Here is a 24307-nt window from a genome sequence, read left to right as displayed (position 1 = left end):
TCTCCTCCTTGATGGCCTGAGGCGTCACGGGCGCACCGAGCTAGAAATAATTCGCCCTTATGTTGCCAGTCCAGATCCACCTGAGACAATTCAATCTTAGCAGCCTGATCCACCTGCTGATTGTTTTGATGTTCTTCAGTGGCCGGACTCTTGGGTATGTGAGCATCTACATGACGTACTTTTACAACCAGGTTCTCTACCCGGGCAGCAATACCTTGCCACAATGTGGCAGCCCAGATGGGGTTGCCTCTGCACTGCCAGTTGCTTTGCTTCCATTGCTGCAGCCACCCCTACAGGGCATTTACCACTGTCCATGAGTCAGCATAGAGATAGAGCACTGCCCGCTTTCCTTAATCAGCAATGTCTAAAGCCAGCTAGATGGCCGTCACCTCTGCAAACCGACTTGATTCCCTTTCTCTGTCAGCAGTTTTTGCGACTTGTTGTATAGGACTCCATACAGCAGCCTTCCACCTCTGATGCTTTCCTGCAATATGATAGGACCCATCAGTGAACAGCGTGTATTGCTTCTTATTTTCTGGTAGTTTATTGTACGGTGGGGCCTCTTCAGCATGCGTCACCTCCTTCTCTGGTGATATTCCAAAATCTTTGCCTTCTGCCAGTCCATGATCACTTCCAAGATTCCTGGGCAACTGGGGTTTCCTATTTGAGCCCGTTGTGTGATTAGTGAGACCCACTTACTCCAGATAGCATCAGTTGCATGATGTGTAGAGGGGACCCTTCCTTTGAGCATCCAGCCCAGCAATGTCAGTCGGGGTGCCAGGAGGAGCTATGCTTCAGTACCAATCCCTTTCAAAGCAGCTCAAACCCCTTCATATGCTGCCAATATCTCTTTCTCCATTGGAGTATAGCAGGCCTCGGATCCTCTGTATCCCCGACTCCAAAACCCTAAGGGTCGACCTTGAGTCTTCCCTGGTGCTTTCTGCCAGAGGCTCCAGCTAGGGTCATTCTCCCCGGCTGTGGTGCAGAGCACATTTTTTACATCTTGCCCTGCCCAGACTGGCCCAAGGGCGACTGCATGAACTATCTCCCGTTTAATTTGTTCAAAGGCTTGTCATTGCTCAGGGCCCCATTTGAAATCATTCCTCTTCTGGGTCACTTGATAGAGAGGGCTTACAATCAGACTGTAATTTGGAATATGTGTTCTCCAAAAACCCACAATTCCCAAGAAAGCTTGTGTTTCCTTTTTGCTGGTTGGTGGAGACATGGCTGTTATTTTGTTGATCACATCCATTGGGCTCTGATGATGTCCATCTTGCCACTTTATTCCTAAAAACTGGATCTCCTGTGCAGGTCCCTTGACCTTACTTTGTTTTATGGCAAAGCCAGCCTCCAGAAGGATTTGGACTATTTTCTTCCCTTTCTCAAAAACTTCTGCTGCTGTGTTGCCCCACACGATGATGTCATCAATGTACTGCAGGTGTTCCGGAGCCCCACCCTGTTCCAATGTAGCTGGATCAGTCCATGGCAAATGGTAGGGCTGTGTTTCCACCCCTGGGGCAGTCGATTCCAGGTGTACTGGACCCCCCTCCAAGTGAAAGCAAACTGTGACCTGCACTCCGCTGCCAAAGGGATTGAGAAAAACGCATTAGTGATGTCAGTGGTGGCATATGACTTGGCTGCCTTTGACTGCAATTCGCATTAAAGTTCTAGCATGTCTGGCACGGCAGCACTCAGCGGCACGGTGACTTTGTTCAGGCTGCGATGATAGTCTACTGTTAGTCTCCACTCTCCATTAGACTTTTGCACTGGCCATATGGGTCTGTTAAAGGGTGAGCGAGTCTTGCTGATCACTCCTTGGCTCTCCAGTTGATGAATCAGGTTATGGATGGGAATAAGGGAGTCTCAGTTGGTGTGATATTGCCGCCAGTGCACCGTTGTGGTAGTGATTGGTACCTCTTGTTCTTTGACCCTCAGCAACCGCACAATAGAAGGGTCCTTCAAGAGACCAGGCAGGGTAGACAGCTGTTTAGTTTCCTCCGTCTCCAAGGCAGCTATGCCAAAAGCCCATTGGTACCCTTTTGGGTCCTTGAAATACCCTCTCCTGAGGTAGTCTATGCCAAGGACGCACGGGGCCTCTGGGCCAGGCACAATGGGGTGCTTCTGCCACTCATTCCCAGTTAGGCTCACTTTGGCTTCCAGTACAGTTAGCTGTTGGGATCCCCCTGTCACTCCAAAAATACAGATGTGTTCTGCCCCTGTATAGCTTGATGGCATTAAGGTACACTGTGCTCCGGTGTCCACTAAAGCCTTATACTCCTGTGGGTCTGATGTGCCAGGCCATTGAATCCACACAGTCCACTAAACCCAGTTGTCCCTTTCCTCCACCTGGCCGGAGGCAGGGCCCCTCTAGTCCTGGTCATAGCATTCGTTACTCACTTCTTGTAAATGCGAAATCAAAAGTCCCTTTATTAAGATCAGAAGCAAAGTCAGCCCTTCTACTCTGTCTGGGGAACTGCTCGCTGGAAACTGGAGCAGCAATTTTCCTGGAAGAACCACCTTTTGTGATTGTTTTTCCTTGTAACTCACATACCTGTGCCTCTAGGATCGAGGTAGATTTTCCATCCCACTTCCTCATGTCCTCTCCATGGTCACGCAGGTAAAACCACAGGGTGGCCTGTAGTGTGTATGCACTATATCCTTTCTCTTGAGCAGAGGGACGCTTACTCCTAATGGCTGAGATACTGGTCCGTACAGGTGGGGAGTAGGATATATCCTCTTGAAGATGCTGGAACTCCTGCGACAGTTTTTTGGACAGTTTTTCCACAGCCAAGATGCAGGCCCATAGGTAGGGAGACTTTCTCATAATAGCTACTAGGAAGAAAATTAACTCTATCCCAGCCAAAACCAGGACATTCAGCAACTGCATAATCAGAGTTATGAATTCTGATATATGAATGGTATTCTAATAATGAATGAGAATATCTTGCCCAGTGAGGTACTACAAAGATCCAGGAATTTGTGATGTTCCTGCATTCGTATAATATGACTATAATGTCAGAACAGTGAAGTTAGTGCCAAACAAACTCAAACCTCCTCTGAAACACAACACTGATATAAGGATATCTCATGATGTTGTGCTTTAAGTAATCTTATCACTCTATACGGCCGCACATAGCAAAGTGAATGAGGTTTGGATGCTTCTGCATCCTTCTAGCCTTTGTGCAGCTCACTTGTATGGACATATACCTTAATAAAAATTTCTGGTCTTAAGGTGTTTCATTCCTGCTAAAGCCAGCATTTCTAAACAGCACAGGATACAACTAGGTAAGCACAGATTTGAGTTAGCACAATTAGGAGCCATTTCATTTGCTATTAACAATTTGATGCTCACATTTTATGACTGTTGTTTGTGTCTTGCAATGTTAAATTTATATTCTCTTGTGGAGTACTTCTAAGGTACTACCCAGAGTGGGACTCTAGAAAAGGCTGGTAGCTAGGAGAGTGCTGTGTGAGCCAAATTATCCCTGGCATAACTAACAGGGTTGATATGAGAGATGAATTGGGCCCTATGTCTCTTTACTGTAGGGAATACTTTCTCTCGAGCCAAAGTAACAGCTGCAGTGTGCTTGTGACTTAAAAAAAAAAGCTTGCTTTTTTGGCAGAGTGAGTGCACATGCCTTTGTCTTCACAGTACAGTAACTCTTATTTTTCTGAATGATTTGTATGAGGCCACTTGTACATCTCAGGTTAGAGGGATTTTTTCTTACACGCTCTTTTCTAAGAGTATGCGATGACCTACACTTGCCTCCTCTTGAAAGCTGAAATTCCCCCGGGCTGATAGAACAGGTGCACTGTGCTGATGGAGCGGAAAGACGGGGTGAAGCTGGGAGCGGGATTCCTGCCCAGGGTTAGCAGAAAGCACAGAGCAATCTGCCAGCTTCTGTCCTGGGACATCGAGCCCCGCTACGTCCACGGTGCTTGCCCAGTGCTGGGTGTAATAGCTTGTCGCTGGCATACGCCTCTTTGCTTTCCTTCCCAGGGGATTTGTAATGATATCAAAGTGCCTGTCTTCACTTATAACACAAAGAAATCATTTTAATCATAGAATTATAGAATCATTAAGGTTGGAAAAGACCCTTAAGATCATCGAGTCCAACCATTAACCTAGCACTGCCAAGTCCACCACTAAACCATGTCCTTAAGCACCACGTCTACCTGTCTTTTAAATACCTCCAGGGATGGAGACTCAACCACTCCCCTGGGCAGCCTGTGCCAGTGCCTGACTACCCTTTTGGTGAAGAAGTTTTTCCTAATATCCAACCTAAACTTCCCCTGGCGCAGCTTGAGGCCGTAATCAATCGTAAGCTTCTTAAATTAGTAGCTATGACTGCCTGGCATATATTTAATTGTTTGCAAATAATACTTTTTGCCAGTAAGTTAGTATTTCATAGACAATACTGCAAAATTATTCATATTGAAAATAATGCAAGATCTCAATAAAAAACTAAGGGAAGAAAGTTCCAATTACATGGTAGAGTATGCAGTATCTTTCAGTCTCTATGTAAGCCTGTATTTCACAGGATAAAACTTGGCAAAAGACTTCATGTTAAATAATGTAAAAGTAATTAACTTCTTTCAGTAACCTTTAATTAAGAGAAGAGTAAATGTGCAGACATTAACCTTAGAGTAAGTCACCATTGTTCAAAAACTACTATGGTGTGAATGCAGATAGTAGCATAAATTTACACGTATTGTAGGAAAAAAAACCCACTTTTTTTTTCAGAAGAGCTTTTGAATCAGTCTAAGAATGACAAAGATTATTATATCAAGCTGTTAAATCCATTTATAATATGGTTCATAATGCCTATAGATTTCTACTAGTTTCTATAAAATTTCATTGATTTTACTCCCTTTAAATTCTGTGAGTTCATGGCTTCACCTACAGGGTCCCTCTGAGTTGCTCCCCTGTGCCCTGGTCTCCTCAGTGTCCACACTGCACACAGACTAACGTGCTCCTGGGCTTCCTCTGGAGTGACCAGGCTGGTTGAAGCGACAGTCTCCTCCAGCTCCACTCAGCAAGGGTGGATGAGACCACACCAGGGTTAGCTTCCCGGCTCACCCAAGAGCATCTCCCACAGCATCCCTGCTGTCCTCACACCTTCACTCTTCTTTATACACTACTCCAACACTCACAGACCTTCCCATCCTGCTCCCAAGACTAGAGAAGACCTTAGAACTGTGCTGTCTAGTGTGGGTTTTTTTTTACTTCATACTTGACCAGTGATAATTTTATTTTAAATGCCCTTTATTTGGACCCTATGGTCATTTAGCCTCTATTTCACTCGTGTCAGTGACAATACATTTATATTTCATTCATATATGCTGTCCTTGTGTACTGTGGGGGTCTCATGGCTAGACCTTCCCCTCCCCAGCCAGTCCCTGGAGCTGCAGCTGGGCTGGCGGGTGGACAGGCACTCTGGAAGGGAAGCTGAGGACCGGGCAGGATGGTGTGGGGTAAGGCTAAAGAGGAAAGAGCACAGTGGAGGGTGGGGAGAACAGCATCGGACTGACGTGGGCTTTAAGTTATTTGGAGTATGCCCAGGGTCCTTGCTGAAAGGCAGTCTCCGATAGCATTTTGATGGATGATGCTGCTGGCCCTGAGTCTCACGAGAAAAGCCGAAGCTGCCTGCAGTGGCAGTGGCTGGGCATGCAGGAACAGCCCCGCTGCCACCGCACACGGAGTACCGATTCACCTGCACGCAGCCATCCGGCCAGACGTCTCCCTCCAACAGCTGCCGACTGCAGATGGAGTTGCGGAGGAGGCATGGCAGGGCGCAGATGGGAAGGGCCATGGGATAGGCATGGAGCCAGGCTCGCTGCAAGGCTCAGCGTCTGGGCAGGGCCAGCCTGCTCCAGACAACAGTAGCCTGGATCGATGGGGACTCAAGCCACACTTGACATGGTGCCAGGGTTCAGGTGGCTCCATGGTATATGTATACATGGTATAAACATAACCTCTGGGACTTCTCAGGATGGGCATCAGTAAAGGTGATGAATAAGAGAAATGACTGCAAACTGGGCAGATTTGTGCAGTGGGTTTAGTGTCCTGACAAGAACAGTGAATAAAGAGCCTAAAGGATTGATTTAAATTGCATTCCACAAGACAGAAAAATGCTAAGATATAATAAGGAAGTAAAATACATACTTCATATAGTCTCCTTTTCCAAATAAAAATCGTTCATAAGTTTTACTTTTTACAACAATTTCACTTACTTAAATGTTGCCTTTGCCTTTTCTGAACAACTGACTTTTATACTGCTACCATTTTCCACTTTGTGATTTTGAGTTAAAACCACTTATAAAAGACCACTTTGAAAAGACAGAGGCAAAAACAAGTTAAGGGATTTAATAGCTAATCTGTGGTAGGTTGTACTGGACCTAAGGAAGAAATTCATTAACTGCTCAATGTGCATTTTTACAAATCCTACTCTTTTATCTGGCCAGCCTTATCTACTGCAGCACGGTAAGTGTACAATACAAATATTTGAATAATCATGACATAATTGCAATTCAGTTTGTCTATGAAATCCTCATGAAACCCCGAGGAAGGCAAGTGGTTTCAGTGAGCACAGAATATCCTTGTATTTCATTCACTTGCAAAGTAATTGGCACAACATACTTCATTCCAAACATATCCGCTGAAAGACATAAGTGAAAAGAATAAAGAGTGTAAATAGATGGATTTGTTTCACTAATGTACGAGGCATTTTAAAGGCAACTGTTCCATAGCAAGCCTTAATGTCAATGCAGATTTAATGAAGTCAGAATGCATTACACCGCTGAGGACTGCATTTGCAGATGCAAAGCAGCATAGTTCCACTGCCTGAGCTGGAGCTTTACCAGTCTATAACTTCTAGCCTTGAAAAATCCTATCAAATATTGTCAGTTGCTTCTCCTTTCTTCCTCTTCTGTTTCTTGGCAGCCTAAGACTATTTTCTCCTGATGTTTTTTTCCCCCAATATCTCTGTTCTTTTAGTAGATCTAATGATCCTCTTTGTCCTCTCCACTTCAGTCTCTTCAGCTTTCTCCAGAAACCATTTTTTCTTTGTTTCATAGAATCATAGAATAATCTGGGCTGGAAGGAACCTCTGACGGTCATCTAGGCCAACCTCCTGCTCAAAGCAGGACTAATTTCAAAGTTAGTTCAGGTTGCTCAGGGCTTCCTTGTCCAGTTGAGTTTTGAGTATCTACAAGGATGGAGACTGCAGAACCTCTCTGTGTCCTTGTTCCAGTGCTCAACCCATTTGAATTTTGAATGCTCAACTCATTTGAACTTTTATTTTTAATATTTCGTTATGTATTTTTGCAGTTCTGCTCCTTTAAACAGCTTCCATAATTCTCCAACTTCGTTTCATCCTCATGTCTGTCTCCAACCTTCTACCTCTTAAAGTTGTAGCAAACATACTATTTCCATGCTTTCTGAATTTTCTGATGTATTTATACTTCTTCATAACAGAAATACACCCCTTCCTTTGATATACAAGGTCATATTTATTCCTCACAAGATTCAAACTGATGCCATATGGGTAGAGGTCAGGTTGAATGACCGCAGCTTATTGCCCAAAGCCATTCAGGTAACATGAATATGACTAGAACTGCCTAAAAAAAACCTCTCTTGTTCTCCTTTGCTCCTGCACAGCTAACCCATCTTGCATTTGAAAATCAGACTTGTGCCTAATACCTGTAGAGCTTCAGTGGTTTCTGAAAACATATTGGCTGCTAAGTGTAAAAAGGTGTTTGATTTGAATGCCTGATAGTGCTTGAATCACCAGATTCACGTTTGGAAGTTTACTTTTTGTTTAGGATGAAAACTTGAAAAAATAATTGAAAAAATTGGCTCAGTTGGCACTGGATTTTGAGCAGTAGTCCCATGGCACTGCCAGGAGCTACTGGAACAACACTGGCAACCTAAATAAATGTTGTTAATTTTAAATTGCTCTAAACAGTCAATCTTTAGACAGAGATAGACCTTCAATGTTTACTATAGAACAGCTGGTGTTCCAGTCTAATGGTGAATACACGGAAAGTTAAGCACATTAAAATGAGATTTAAGGAAAGCGATCTTGTTGTTTTCAAAATAGTCACATTTTGAAGTAAACGTTGACTTTCCTAAGATCCTGGAAATACATATGTAAAGGCATACATAAATTGTTAAAAAATTTGCTTTGAAGTGGGCTACAATGAAGCTTCGTGCTTGAAGTGAGAATATTGAACTTTGTCTTCCCTGATGCTTAATGCTTCTGTTCGTTTTTAGAAAAAAATAATTTTGCAAATCATAAATAATGAAACATCACATCTTAATCAGTGGGTATTTGGTTACACTTAATGAAATAATGCCCATTTACTTCATCACTGACGACTTGCTGTGCTCTGACTACTATTTCAATGAGTGAGATTCAAAAATGTGGCAAATTCTCATTTGCTGGAGATGTGCAAAGGCATGTACAATAATTGCTCCTCTGAATTTAATTTTTTCCCACTATTCACACATTTTAAAACAGTCAGTAAAATCGAAGCATTCATCCTTAAACTTTGTTCTACTACTTTGTGAGCACCCCATGTGTTAGCTTTCTGCAATGGAACATCTCAGGGTATGAAATAAGACTTGTATCTTCATGCTTCTGTGATGGTGAGGATGGAGCTCTCTCCGCCAACCTCCTATTTTTTCCCACCACCCAATGCTCAGAACTGGAGTTTTGTTTACATTTCATGATCAGTCTTCTCCAGTGTAAGCAGTTTAAAAGAAATAGTTTGGAAGTCTTGCTTCATTGTTGGATTACTTTGATATTCGTGGTATTTGGAGACATAGGCTTTCTGTTTGTTCTCACTTTGCAGAAGTCTTCAGATTTCAAATATTTGTTTCTTGCCATATGACAGTGCTTATCAGTGACCCACATGGAGAAAACAGTTTGATAAGCATCTGAGAGCTGCCATCTTCACATTATTCAAGAAGACAACTCAGTACTCCCAACAAGACTCAAGATTATTCTCAAGATTCTGCTGGATACGAATATACTTTGGAACAATCCAGGCATCCCTTCTACAGTCCTGGACTCTGACAGGGGAAATCTGACTTTAGCACTGAAGGTTCTTCCAGTACTACTCACTTTCATTGAAAGCCTGATCAGCTCATTCCCTCACTTTAGGAGAAGAAAATGTGTCCTCCAACTTCATTTCTACCTTACAAGATTCCTAAAATAACAGGTGAGTCAGACCACAAAACAGGCTTAAGGCATAAACGGCACTTCAAGATCAAAGGCCATCCTTGATGACATTTTTGCCTTTGACAGAGCAGTCATTGACTCCTCTCGTACCCCAGTAAGAACAGAGGAAGAGGCTGGATGAGCTCAGTTCCACCTGTGCACTGACACCTCCAGCCATACAATAAGCAGGTTATCACTTCTGAAGTTCATGCTATCTTGGCCACCCGCGCACCGATGAACAAATGCACTGAACATAGTACTGGGTGAGGTTATAAGCAGCTGTGTTTAAACCCTTTATCTGATGTAGTTTTTGTTGAAGAAGACAAGAAAAGACTGAGACAAAGCACTTAATAAAGAGAAGACGAAAGGAATCTTTGAAAAAAAGTTGTAGGTGTGTACTTTGCATGTTTTCTGGAGAGCATTGGTGGCTGCATAGACAGATCTCACTGCCTGTATTGACAAGACCTCATCCAGCTTAGAAACCTGGCTCACCATAGGCATCTGCCTTATAGATATTTTCATTTAGGTGGATGATGCTAAAAGTGATTCCCCCATCTTTAACAGTGATTAGTCATCAACTAAATGGGTTCTCCAACTTGGAGAATTTTTAGTTCAAGGCTACATTCCCACCCCTGCCGCCCGAAGATGCAGGTTTAATCACAGCTGTAAGAACTAGATTTGAGGACCAAACAACTAAAAATTACATTTCATTAAAACAATTTCTAGAACTGCCTACTTTTCCTGGAAAGGAACCATTGCACTCGTACAGCAATTGCCAGAGTACGGCCTCCAGACAACCTGTTCTCAGAAAGGCTGATAATCCACAGGCTCCATCTAAGGGATGCAGGGCTCCCTGAATGCTGGTACAAGCAGTTTTATGAAGACTTTGCCCGGACAGAATAATCTAAGCAGGGGACCCGGTGCTAAAAGAAAACAAGTCCCGTCTGTCGACGCTGTGGTGTCAGACTCTGCCTTGAGATCGCCTTCCTTCGAAGCTGCCTGTGGAAACGTCTTCCCGCTGGCGCTGGTGTGAAGGGGAAGGTGATCGGTGGGGTGCGTCTGGGCGACACTGAACCTGAGGGGACAGCCCCGAGCTCCACGGCGCTGCCTCTGCCCTGCTCAGGGTGAATTCGGCACCGCCAGCCTTCGCGAAAGTCCTTTTTTCTTCCGAAATGCCACCTCTCTCGGGCTCTAGTGCCCGCTGCACCAGGCGACGCGGGGAGGGGGGGGCGGCAGGCGGCGGGACGGGGCGCCGGGGCCCCCGGCCACCCCTGCCCGCCCCCGGGGTGCTGAGAGCCCGGCCCGGGCGGGCGGCGCGGGAGGGGGAGGCGCCGCGCGGCGGCCGCGCGCGGGGGCTGCCCTCCGCCATTGGGCAGCGCCTGCCCCGGGGGTGGGCCGGGCCCCGGGGCCCGCTTTGAAGTGCGGGTGCGGGGATGGCCGCCGCCTGAAGGCAGCCGCGCATCTCCTCGCCTCCCCGCCGGCGGCGGGGGCAGGGGCAGGGGCAGGGGCAAGGGAGGCGGAGGAAGGGCCGGGCCGGGAAGGGCCGCCCTCGCCCACCCCGGCGGCGGAGAGCGAGCGGGGGGGAGCGGAGGCGAGGGGCTGGGAGGAGAGGGAGCGCGGTCGCGGGGCGGCTTCCCGCGGGAGCGGGCGGGCGAGGGGAGCGCGGAGGCAGCGGGACGGCGAGGCGGGGCGCGGCGCGGCGCGAGGAGCATGGAGGAGCCGCGCGGTGCGGGGCCGGCCCAGGCGGCCGGCGGCTGCTGAGGCAGCGGCCCGGGGGCGCTGCGGGCACGCCCGCCGCGGAGCGAGCCATGCGGGTGGCGAGGTGGCTGGCGGGTCTGCTGTGCCCCCTCTCCCTGCTCGTCACCGGGTCGTGGGGAGTCCGCTTCCACCCGGGACAAGGTAAACAAGCGGCAACAAAGGCGGCGGCTGCCCCGCGGGTCCCGGCCCCGCGGCGGGCGCCGCGCCCTGCGGGGCAGCCGCCGCTCCCCTCAGGAGGGGGCAGCGGGCGGCCGTTGGGGGGCGCGGCCGCGGGGGCGCCCACCGGCTGCGCACGGGACGGGGGCGCGGGGCGCCCGGCGGCGGGGGGGGGGGGCGGCCGGAGCGGGGGCTCGCCGGGCGCGCCGGAGGCAGGGCCTCCCCGCTCCTGTCACCGGACAGAGCCCTGGCCAGCGCAGGGAGCGGTGTGCCAGGAGCCGGCTGAGGTGCGAGCGAGGGCTGCTCCTGTGCTGCTGCTGCGCCAGGCTGAGTCTCTTGCTTTCTGTTGCAGAGACCTTAGTGAAGCAGCTCTCCTCCTACGAAATCATTACACCTGTCCGAGTGAATGAATTTGGAGAAGTTTTCCCTCACACACATCACTTCAGCAGGAGGAAAAGGAGCTTGGAGGCACCACTGGAGCCCACTGCTTTCCGAACACATTACCAGCTCAGTGCATACGGGCAGGTCTTCCAGCTCAACCTGAGTGCCGATGCAGGCTTCGTTGCTGCTCAGTACACTGTGGTGCACGTAGGGGCCCCGCAGGAGCAGTCCTCCCCTGATTTGCGCCACTGTTTCTACCGCGGGCATGTCAATGCTCAGGAGACTCACATGGCTGTCTTCAGCATCTGTGGTGGCTTGGTAAGCATATTGGTTACTGCCTCCTGTCTCCATTCATATTCTTCTCCTTCCTGAAAGAAATGTAGTGGGATGCCTTTGCCGCAGAGCTGAGCTGGAAATTCTCAGGCATTGTTCCAAATAGTTGGTCATGAAATGTCTTGGCATCAGCAGCTTGCAGTCATGATGATAGGTTTTTGGCGGGATATACAAATGCTGCTTTCAAAGGATCTATTGCCGGCCTGTAATAGAATTGGTTGATGTAACTCTTGACACCAAGAGCATTACAACAGGGGAAAAAACATGCCTCAGAAACACAGTAAGCTATTGTTTTGATAAAATGGTGCTGTTAGTTGGCATCAGTTACGTGTATGTAGCTTTATAGATACTGTGTGGTTATGAGTGAGGAATAATGGTACTTGAGATGATGAGAGAAGAACTGGTGTTGATATTTTTATTCCTCTGCTTTCAGCAATGCTGTAGAGGTGTGTCATGTTCTAATAGGGATGCAGCAGTGCTCTCTAATCATGTTTCTGTTAAAAGTGAATGGGAAGCTTCTAACTAACTTTAGTGGGAGTGTGTCTATGAAATGCTTCCTAAGAACTGAATTGAGCAAACAAATCAAAACTCCCTTGATATACATTCTTTACTTATCCCTTGATAGCATTCCTTGTGCCTTCAAAAGTGATAATGAAGAGATAGTATCATACAGCTGTCTATCAAAACAGTTGTATTGTGTTGCTAAATGTCATAGTTTTGTGTCTAGAAACAAGAAGACTGATATCTAGTGCTTTACCACATCATTGTTTATTGAATTGCTGAGGACAAGTCTGTGTGACATGCACGCTGTAAAAAATACGAAGTTGTAAATATTACTGTGAATTTAAGTTGAGGTTGTGCCATGTTTTTTGCAGTCACTCAGGAAAGTAAAGGTGCAAGACACTTTTGGGAACTGAAAAAATCCAGCTTTGTATTCTAGTTTCTTTCTAGTAGCCTATAGAAAATAGAATGGAGTTGGCTGGATGCGTGCAGGAAGGTGTAATGTGTGTTAAAAGAAGGTGATACACACGATAGAAAAGAGGATCGGAAATAATTGGTACTTGCGAGAGACATCTCTGTTGTCTAGTGCTTATTCTTGGGTATGTGGATATATGCTACCTTGTCTTCGGGTTGAGGCTTGTAGGCTTGGGCTAGTCCTTGGAGATTACTGGAGAAGCAAGCATTCGAAAACAGTAATTCTGTATTTTTCAAAGTTTTGCCTACATATCTTCCTTTACAAATAGCTGTCACTGGTTCTTGTCTGCATTATACAAAACCCGATTCGAACCAACCCCCCCAATATGTTGCACTCCTAACTCAGAGGGAGTAGGAAAGAAGAGGAACCACAAATATCTGTTGGGTTTTTTCATGTTGTTTCATGTTCTAGTAGATGCTCATATACCATGGCATAGAGAATAGTGTCATACTCTATACGGAATAAATACGAGACGTTTTAACACCTTCTCTATTCATAACTTTTGTTGCCTGTTTTAATTTTGTCCCTGCAAACCATCACCTTCCATTACTTGAAGGGACCACGTGCACTGAAGATAATTTTTCTGGAAAACATGTACCTACTGCATTTAAAAATTGTCTCAACTACCTATTATTTAGCAGTTCTCAAACTCTTCAGCACAAGACCCTCTTCTCTGTAATAATTTGAATGTCTCATTTCTCTTGTTTCTCTCCCCCTACTTGGCTGATACCTTGCAGTCTGCATCATGTATGCTCCCACTCAGAAATCCTTGAGTACCTTTAAACTGAGCCTTTGCCTCTTCTAAATGAGCCTTGTGAACTTTCACTGCAGCTTCCAGCTGGACTTCATGTCCTCTGTCGTTGCCTGGCTGACAGAGTGCCTCATCTGAGCCAGCAGCAAAGGCCTTGCTGTGCTGGTCCTCTCAGGACCTTCTGTCACTGCTCATTTCACCTTCTGCCTGGGCAGACACAGCCTTGCGGAGGGTATGTAGTGTACGCAGTATCGTGCCTGCTTTCCCCTCAATAATGAAGCTGGTGAGGTTTTCAGAAGAGGAAGCAGAGCCTTGCATGGGTGCTGGTGCACCATGGGGGACATGCCTATAGTTAAGAGGCGGACACAACCAGCTGGTAGCCTATATCTGCACAGAGTATCCTCCAGCCTGACTCAGAGCCTTCAGCCTAATGTTCTTCCTCATCCTCATGGATTCAAAGTAAATGTTACACTAGTCATGTGACTGCCAGGGGAGACAACTTTTTTGGAGTTGAGAGAAGAATGGATGTGAAAGGAGGGAGATAGAGGCCAGGTGGACTTCTCCTGTGAGATCTTGTTCTCCCTGAATGCATTCCCCATCCCCAGGTGGGGCTACCTTCCAAAGGTAGTAACAAGGTATTTTTTCCTCAATGTTTTTAAAATTTCATAGCTTTGCAGGTACATTTGTTGAATGCACAAAAATAACCTATTGCTCTTTCATTGAACAGTACCAAGCTTCGTGAATATATGCGAAGATTTAGGTGGGGCTGCTGCTGACGTAAGATGCTATTTATTGTGAGTGGGACAGTAGACACTAGACCAGTGACTCGGTAGCCCTGTATTACATTTATTTTAAGTAAAATCCCTTCTCTTTGTAGGATCCATTTTCTTCAATGCTGAGCTTGAGCTTGGTGTATGGAAATTAAAATAGAGGAGACTGCTTTGAACCATTAGGTATAATTTTATCTTCCAGCTTTGTATATATAAGACAATTGCTGTAGACCAATGCTGTAAAAGCTAGGGAGGATAAAAGGACGTGAACTTAGATAAAAAGGTACATGAAATTTTAACAATGAAATTTTAAAAATTGCTCTGAAGATGTGCCTGAGTGATCCGAAGTTAAACCAGGTACTTGAGTTCACTTTATCCTGTAGGCATCTATCCCCAAGTTCTGCACTGCCTTCATTCACAGCTTCCCTCCCGCTTCCCAAGTTCCTTCTTTTCCTTTCTGCGTTCTTAAGTTGAATGTGTTCTCCCCCTCAAGCTCTGCTTTCCCTTTTCACCCTCAGTTAAACTTTTTTCTGAGTGTGTCAAGAGCATGCACAACCCAGAGTACCCATGGATCATTGCTTAATGGCTCCTGACACCCTGTATGCGGTTTTGTTGTGTTACATTTCAGAGCATGCCCAGGGTTCAGGGATGCAAATGGCAAAGGGAGGCTAGAAGGTCAGCGGGGAGTCTGTAGTAATTGCAAGGAAAGAGTGTGTAATTAGGGAAGTTTGGGATACCGTCAAAGGCAGAATGTCATTTGGAGTGATGGCCTCGGTGCCTGGTTGAACATCTGATCACATACAGGCATATTTCTTGCATCTTTAGAGTAATTTTTGAAATTTCACACTTTATTTCACTTTATTTTCATAAGTTCTATATCTTTCTTACTTTTACTGCATTGGTCAATTATAGCTTCCTACAAACACAGGAAACGAGATTCACTGAGGGTGCTTCTGGATGCATGTAGACTAAGGAGACCTCTCAGACATTATCCAGACAGCAAAATCAAAGGGGTAAAAAAAAAAAAAAATCATTTAACTTTTGAGAACATATGGCTTACAAGTTTATTGACAAATATGAGTAAATACCAGTGAATAAAGTTAAAATGAGGGAGCCATCAGCATTTATAACTAGAACGAACCTTCAGTTCCTAGCAGGCCGCTGTCTGAAGAAAGGAGATTTATTTTTATTTTTATTGTTATTTGTTTTAATCCTGAACAAATGCTATAAAACAGTTTTAGTCCTTTGAGAAGCCTGGTATTCTTTCATGGAGGTCAGGAATGTGTTGACTGAGGACAGTGAAAATCAGTTTTTGTGAGCTGGGAGAATGCCTAAATGCCAAAGGTGTTTTATGTGACTCTACTGTGAGAGAGGGAAAGGTAAGGAAGGAGGAACCGTACATCTTTTTGGGTGCACATACATCTTTTTGGGTGTAGAGTCTCTGGTGCATAGAGCCATTTGACATGCTCATTGACTGGCAAAAGTTAAGAGTAGGAAAGTACACATGAATCTCTTCTTGCATGGATTTGCTACCTATGAGCTTTCTTCAGTCTAGGAAGGCAGGACTGCCTTGTTCTAATGTAGCTTCTGGAGTATAACAAGGTCTGTGTGACAAATTCCTTCCTCAGGAGCTCAAGGAAGCCCCTTGGTTACACTCCTTTACTGCACATCAAGCTTGCTTTTGTCTGGAGAATGGCAGAAATATGAACCTAAGTGTGGATCTTCAGAATTTCCTCAGTACAAGAGGTTGTATTTATTTTTTTTACTAATATGGGTCAGCAAATCACCTTTCTGAGAGATTTCAAAAACAATTCTGTCTGCTACTATGGATGAGTGCAGTGGTTCATTTTCAGGAAAAGTAGGCAGTCCTCGAATTTATTTTAATGAAATGTAATTTTTAATCATTTGGTTTTAAAAAACAAACAAAAAAACCCCAACAAAAAACCCAAACCCAAAAAACTTGCTAGAAGCTAATGCTAGCATAGCCAGCATGTAGTTTCTTGTGGAGATCTATTGCAGGTAACAGACTCCAGGTATTTGCTTCCCATTTTTGTGCTGCTTAGTGCTAATAACTTCAATGAGTTAAAGCTTTCTTTGGAAAACCAATGTAGTTTAACACTTGTAACTGGAAGACATGCTTACCTTGACATAACTTAATGCTTTAACTTATGGGCTGTCACTTCAAAAAAGCTACCTTCTAAATCTGAAAGGTGGATTAGTTTTCAGCATTCAGGTCACATTTATAAACCTATGAGCATCCATAAGTCACATACTAGTTTTTAAAGATTTTTATCTTAATGTAGAAATTCCATCATAAGCTAGGAAAAAAATCATTAAAATGTCAACTCAAGACAATCAATTCTTTTTTGAACAAACTAAGTCTTATTGCTGCTGACTGGTTGACGTGATGACTTCCACTTAACAGTTCTGGTTTCACTTGTCATATAGGTATACAAGGTGAGTGTTTAGCTGTGAATCTCTCCAATACAACAGTCAAAAATGTCAGTGCTTCCATTGTTGCCCTGTGCATTTGTTCTGTCTCTCACCAGCACAAAATGTTTTCAAGTACAAGGAATGACTTTGCAAGTAAAAGATAAATGTTCTTTTTTTTTTTTTTGGGGGGGTGGGGCAGGGGGGGGTTGTGGCTTTTATAGCTAAACAGAACAAAAAAGGATCAGGGAGTAGACCAAACTCTGCCTTCTCTGCATTGAAAAGTTCTAGATAAAGATTTTTGTACTTGATGGATTCATTTGATTTTTTTTCATTTGATTTTTTTTCTTGCTGCTTTCTTTTCCAATTATTTATTCTTTTGCTCTTGATTTCATTTCACTCACAATTTTCATCTCATTTACTTTGTTTTCCTATTAGCTTTTCCCTAATATGTATTCTCACAAGCAGGACCAATTTTTAAATATTTCCACTTGATCTAGCATTTTTCAACAACAGTCTATTTTAATGACTGCAGTTGCCTGAAGTCTTCCCAGTCTTGCTCTGCTGGTCACAGGATGAATGGCACATGTCTTTTACTATTGCTATCTCATCTCTTTTTAGCTTTGTAGACACTAGATGTCTTTTTCACATACATCTGAGAGTAGACCATAACACTTGCATTTACTTGAGTATGATCCTGTATCCCAGAGTCAGTTTCTGCCTCCCTGCCTTGGCAAAATCTCTCTTCATCACACTATTTGTTATAAAATAGTAAGACAGCTTAGGTCCCCCCTACAGCTGTTACAAAAAACCTGAAACATCCCCTGTACATTTTCCCCAAGCTCTTTATATCTCTGCTTTTCCTGAAAGTATTTCCACAGATCCATGCTTTTACAAATGAACCAGCAGAGATCAGCAAATACAGGTGGTAATTGTAAACTAAGAAAATATATGGGGTTGCGAATTGTGCAGCTGAAGGTCTGTCACAGAAAATGTCTATCAGAAGCAGGAGGATCTGAGTATGTGTTTACCTCTTCACCAGCAATTTTGCATGAATTGTCCCTTATGTAGGTATGTCCTAGTCAGTTTAATGTTTTATGTCAAGGGTGCTCAGCCATTGCTGGCATGCCTTTTGCCCACACTCTGTTTCTGGTGGCCTTCTTCCCTGGCAGCTGCTTGGATGCATTCTATTTGCCAGATAAATTGTTCTGATGGTTGCAGCCTATTCTTAACTGCTGCCTTTATAGGAGATCCACAGTCTCTTTTTCAGCATTTTGGGTTTATGTGACACAGGTGAATTTGCCGGAAAGCTGTGGGCAGCCACAGGAGGTTGGATTTACTTACATACATATATATATATATATATATATATACACACACACAAACACATATATATATATGCACATGTTCATTAAACTTCCAGGAAGTACACAGAAGGTGCTGTGCATGAACATAAGTGATCGGGGTGTCGGGGAGGGGAGAAGACACAACATATGGCCCTTTGCTGTCACTAGGTGAGCTAAATTACTGAAATGGTGTGCAAAACAGCTTTTTTTTTCCTTTTTTTTTTTTTGTCTTCCAGCCGCAGGTGGCAGTCAACAAGTTAGCCATCATGGATCTCAGGAAACTTTGTACTCCTGGGGAATAGATAGGCTTCCCATATGAGATAATGTATCTGCAACAGTCTCAGTTGTCATTCTGTTTCAGATGTACCCTCCTAGAAAATGGCAAGATTATGGTAGCAAAGTCAGACACTGAGAACAGGTCATACCTTCTGGGTATATACACATATTGACAGCAGTACTCAAGGTAACTTACTGCGTGTTCAACTAAAACAGGTGAAAATCTAGCCATACCTTGTGTATACTTGAGTGATAACTGCCTGATGGCACATATGAGGTTGAAAGGTCTTTTTGGAGCTCTTCATCTCCCAGTGAGAGAAAAAGGTGGTTCTGCATGTACTTAAAACCAACAAAGCTAGGAAGTTCTCTTTTAAACAGAGACAAGCTGCAAATGTACGTTTACTTGACATTCACTGAGACAGTCAAGATTATATGATGGTGTTTCCTTCAATATTAAGTGTATGGATCCCCTAGGTCTGTGTTCTAGGGGAATACTTAGCTTGATGATTAGTTATGTGTTAAAAACAAAACCCCTAAACCCCAAAAATCAAAGCCAACACCCCCCAAAAAAAACCCCAACCAAACAAAAAAAACCCCTTCATGTGTATATACATTTTGTTTCACCAGTTTCAACTGGTATTAAAGAACAGCTGCTTTTCTGTGATGAAACCTCCATGTATATATCTATGACTAAAGCTGTTATGCATAATTTTTAATGGATTTGTCTAGCTTGTTCACTGTGAATTGTATATAAAGGTAAAAATAAATAAATCAGCCCATCTCTTCTTTCCACTCTAGTGAATCTTGTTAATTGCCATGATCCCTGCTCTTCCCAGCTGTCTTTTGATGTTGTTATTGTAACATACTCTCAAGTTCTCTGCTGTTTAGCTAGTCTGTTGTTACAAATTGTATTTAGAAACTCCTGGAATACCATTTTTACCAGGCTTCAGCCGAACTTTCTTGCCTAGAATAGCCTTATAAAGTGATGTTCAGGGTACCTAGAGCCAGGATTTAGACTTTCTGCAAGAATATCCTTTCCCCTATGCATTATGCAAAATGGAAATACTTTTTTTTTTTTTTGGGCTGGGATGGCAGGGAGAGAGGTGATTACTATCTGCTCATGAAATCTTAACATCACAGAATTTCTAAGGATATGTAGTTAGATCATAGTTAAATGTATGATAAAAGATTTTTTCCATATAATATGCTTTTAGCATTTTATTCTATTTTTCTCTAAGAATGTCAAATATAATGTTGCTTTCAGTCACTTCTAAAAAGGTGTTCTGCCTGAAAACACATTCATTGCTAGATGCTTCTTCCCTGTTGCTTAGCTGGTGTATTATTTTATTACTTTTTTCTTATTTCTATTATATTAGCTCTAGTTTTAATTAATACATTAGCTTGCAACCACTACCTCTTGTTGTGTTTCTAGCTGAATTATCTTCTAGTAGAAATATTTTTCCAGGTGTTGGCAGTGTACCATGATCAGATAACTTCTAATGCTTTTTTCTTCGGTGAACTAATTAAGCTATGCTTAAGTCTTTCATTAGAAAATATTGTAACAGTGGAGCAGGAAGAAAAGGGTGAAGGGCTTCTCACATGATTCAGAAGAACTTTGAATTAACACAAGGGGGAGGGAGGGAAGAGAATAATATAAAAGGAAAGGATTTTGTAATTTACTTTGACTATGAAAGTACTCTTGCTGTAAACTACTTGCAGGTTTTTGAGTTTGAGTTAAGAAGCCATACCATCAGGGCATGAAAAATACTTGAGTACAGGAGTAGAGCTTACCTGGGAGGGAGTCTGCCAGTTTAGAGTCACGTTTTCCAGAACTTCAGTTGTTCTTTCAGCATTTTTCTGAAACCTTTCCAATTTTGCTGTTGGACATATTGAGATTAATTCCACGTTTCTGAAACCTGCTATATATCCCTTATGTTTTCCATGTGTTTTACGAAGTTGCCATTATACACAAGGATGTAATTTGTATATGGGCATGGTACATACTTTAACCATAAATTCTGCAGTATTTATTTCTACTACTCTTGGAATAGAGAAAATACATTGATTAAGACTATACGGTTTTAAACCACTTTAAACTACTAAGACATACCATATATAGTGAGTAGCTGTATTGATCCATTGAACCCTGATTTAATATAAAGTGTCCAACTCGCCCAGAGTATTTTAAATCCAAGAAATAAATTATCTTTCTCATGTGGGTTTTCTCATAAATTTCCTCAAATCTATGCATATCCATAGTCCTGGGTAGCACTCCCTCTTTGGACCACTTATTTATGATGTGCAAGAGACTGTTTTCAATTTTTTACTCCACTTGTACTGAAGAGATCTTTTAAATGTACTTTTACCTCTTTATCTGAGAACAGAAATAGAATGTTTCAGGCAGATTTCTTGTTATATGATTTGAGAGGCATCTGTAGATGATAAGTAAATCCAGTTCATTTCTGATTTCATTTCCTGCAAATGCTTGGGCTCCTGTTTCAGCAACCTGCCTCTGTACATCTAAGTGACTTTGGTTTATTTGCTTTACCAAAAGTATTTTTCATTTGGATCTCACAGCCCTTTTCCTTGTGCGCCTAACTCACAGTAACTCCATTTGCATCAGCAGAGTCTGTCACCAGATTAAGTGTCACTTTTATGAATGAAGGACTATAAAACAGACAGTGTAGCTGGTGACCAAATTTTTGTAGACCTCTGTGTTATGAAAATGAGGAGGTAACTGTGTAGCTAATGAAAATCCAGCTTTAGTTTTCACAGAGAATTTAAAGGGTTGGGATTGGTGGCTTCAAGCTCAATGTCTGCTTGGGTTTTAAATGACAATTATCATATACCCTTCTTAAGATAGAGCACTGTTTTCATCTCTTATCCTTTTTTTTTTCTTGCGTACAATATAATGAGTTCTTCTCAACTTGGATAGGGGATGTGTAAAAAATTTATCGTAGACTACTGGTGGGAGGTCTTCCTAACTAGTCAGTGGTAGTAATTACTTGTTTATCTGTACATTGTTGAAGAGGATAGAATTCTTTGAGGAAAGAATGAAAGTTTGTTGCATTATAGATTTTTGATCAGCTATTTCTTCCATATCTGACCAGACAGTTGATTCTGGGATACTGTGCAAGAATCAGTGGGTCAGAGAGTGAGCAAGTGAGAAGAAGCCTACCTCCATTTTTGTAAAATAGTTAGCCCAAGTATCTGGAAAGGTGGAATCTCCAGTCCGAAGGACACTATTGTGCCTTCTTGTATTAATCTTTTGATTTAAAACAAAAACCTAAGAATAATTCTGAGGTCATGAAACATAGTATAGGATTCTGCCCTTCCAGCTGTCTGTCCTAACTTTTTGGGCTGTAAGTTTATGGTGTGTTTTGTATTTTCTTGGGTATAATGAAGGAGATTCATTCTCTTGCTTTCTAGGCAATTTCTTTAATCATTTACTGTGAAGAATGAGCACAGGTATTGCTGCTTCTGAGTATCTTTTAAACGAGGGAGAATTGCCTGCTCCCCCCCCAATGACTTCAGTGTGTCTCTTTTCAGCACAGGATTCTGGATTTCAGTTAAGATACATGTGTCAGTTCTGATTGAGATACTTAGAATAATGAAAGTTGAGCTACAGATGTTGCCAGGCATTTTTTATTGTGTATTAATTTTTAGGCTCAGCTTGATGTGCAGGATTTGGAGCACCATTCTGAGTTTTGCTTGATCGTCTGGTTTTACCGTAAGCTCTTGCTGCTATGAACTTGCTTTTTTGCTAGGAAAAATGGTTCTCCGTTCCAGGCGACCCTTGCTATTTCACTTGAAAAGTATCTTAAAATATCTTTCTTTGCTACAAGGCATAGATTTTTAACTGCACAGAGGAGCTGGTATACAGCGTACGTGATTTCCATCGCTAGTGCTTAAACAAAAAAGCGTGGGAGTGCACATCTAGAGGAGGGGCAGGGCAGGAATACCTCTTTTGGAGTATCAGCAGTCCTGGATTGACTTAGATCAGTCATGATGCTTCATGTTGACTCTTCCCAATCCATTGGATAAGGTAATGGTGCATAAATATAATTTTGAATTCCTAGATAGGATTTTTCCTCTGGTAGCACTTGGTTGTCTGAGTATGGGGTCAGGAGTCTGAGTGGAATTTTCAAAGTGATCAAACTCACTCAAAAACATATGTCTTAGTGATTTATTTTTTTTTTAAGTGTGAAATGGTAGAAAAATATAGCTTTGTTCTTGCAGTTCATCTTTTCTAGTGAAAGTCTGATATTCTGGAAGTTGAGTTTGGTTTAAAATGTAGCACAAACTCTTTCCTTACTAGTTCTGTGCTATTATTCTCATAATTGTTATGTTTGTTGTATCTAAAACCATTTCTTGATAAAATACGAAAGCCTGTTAGTTGGAAAAGCCATTGAAGAAAAAAATACAGAATACCTGCTCTAGTTATTAGAAGGAGTAGGAGGGATGTAAAATGTAGGAGTGGAATAAAGCAGTAGCAGTAAAGTTTTTGCTTAAATCTAAAATAACATATTTTAAATGTCTCATGTAGAAATAGGGTTTATAGTATGTCAGGAGAAAAGAATTAATGAGCATATTAGTGTTCACAAATAGTTTGAGGTCAAATTTTTCATGTTTTGGTTATTGGGACTTTAATAACTTATATAAAAACCAACATGAATCTTAGCATTAGTTCTTGCTGATTTGGCCCTGAGTGACAGGCTCTGCTTGTCTGTCCCTGTCATTTTGCCCAGAAGGTTGCACTAACTGACAAGCTGTGGTGTATCTGTTCATGAGGCCCTTTCCAGGGAGGCACATAGCATTCTCAGTGTGCCCGATCTGCTGTCCTCTACAAATCACATGCCCTGGATACACTGCATGTGAGAAGGCTGAACTGAACATATACAGGATCCAGCATGAAGACTACTTGCAAAGAATTTAAAGGAAACTGAGAGGGAAAGTGTTTCTGTGAATTAGATTTAAACAGTCTTGAAAGGAAAATACTATTTAGCTGGGTTGTTTTTTGTTCTGCAGCAAAAGTGATGCAGAGGATCCAACCACAGTGGGTTTACAGTAACTGTAATTTTGGATGATACATAAGCTATATATCAGGCAAGATTACAGATACTCTGACATATGCCTGAAGCCTAACAGACTTTTAAACATAGAAAACTGATAACTGCTAGAAGGATCCAAAATTCAAGGGGATATTATAATTCCAGTACAATACCCTGGACATTAAGGTAGTCTGCAGCAGATTTTTAAAAGACTATTTGTAGGTTGCATGAAAAAAAACCCTATCCTCACTTCTATTCCTGTGTATCTTGCTCTGCCACTCTCTCTATAACTGTGAGTTTCAAGGTTGATGTGAACACTTAATCTCTTAAACCATATTATGTAGATTATTCTCTTATTGGCCAGCATGCCTCACTCATATGACAAAATAGCTAACAGGGTGCAGTGCACCTGCTCATTCTAGGTGCTTAATTGGCTGAAGTGAGGAAGTTGCTAAAAAGGCTGAAAATAACTTGATTAAATTCTTACATGTTTTTTCCTTCTCATAGCCTTCTCATAGTCTCCTGAGATAAGGTACTTCAGCCATAGGAACCTGTGAATTTGGTTAGAAGTGCATAGAGAAAGAAGAGATTCTGTTTTAAGATTTCTTAATTGAATAGATTATGGGGCAGGGAGGTGGGGGAAAGGGACTTAATTTTTGTTCTTTTTCTTTTGTATAGGTGCTAGTGCTTTTGTTAGTTCCCATTACATAGTTACCCATGTGTGTCTGCTATAGAGGGGGGAAAAAATCGGAGAAAAATGCATTAATGAAACTGTCAACTTTGAATTCCTGGAACTTGTTTTGAAGTCTTTAAAAAGAATATCAGGTTAACACTGTTTCTAATCTATGGGCAAAA

At 42.8% G+C, this 24307-nt stretch overlaps 1 protein-coding gene across 1 annotated transcript in view; it reads left to right on the top strand.

Annotated features, from left to right (window-relative positions):
• The first annotated feature begins 10922 nt into the window (after positions 1-10922).
• Positions 10923-24307, top strand: part of ADAMTS20 (ADAM metallopeptidase with thrombospondin type 1 motif 20) — a 104478-nt gene continuing 91093 nt past the window's right edge. The window contains exons 1-2 of the mRNA XM_087764389.1: positions 10923-11123; positions 11491-11837. Of these exons, the coding sequence (XP_087620515.1) occupies positions 11033-11123; positions 11491-11837 (438 nt within the window). The 5' untranslated portion in view covers positions 10923-11032. The remainder of the gene's footprint in view (positions 11124-11490; positions 11838-24307) is intronic.

The sequence above is a fragment of the Nipponia nippon genome, unplaced genomic scaffold (assembly GCF_047370975.1).
Source record: "Nipponia nippon isolate SJK-2023a ecotype South Korea unplaced genomic scaffold, ASM4737097v1 scaffold_3, whole genome shotgun sequence".
NCBI classification, from domain to species: Eukaryota; Metazoa; Chordata; class Aves; order Pelecaniformes; family Threskiornithidae; genus Nipponia; species Nipponia nippon.
The sequence above is the reverse complement of the archived record's forward strand: the minus strand, read 5'-3'. Positions and strand labels throughout refer to the sequence as shown.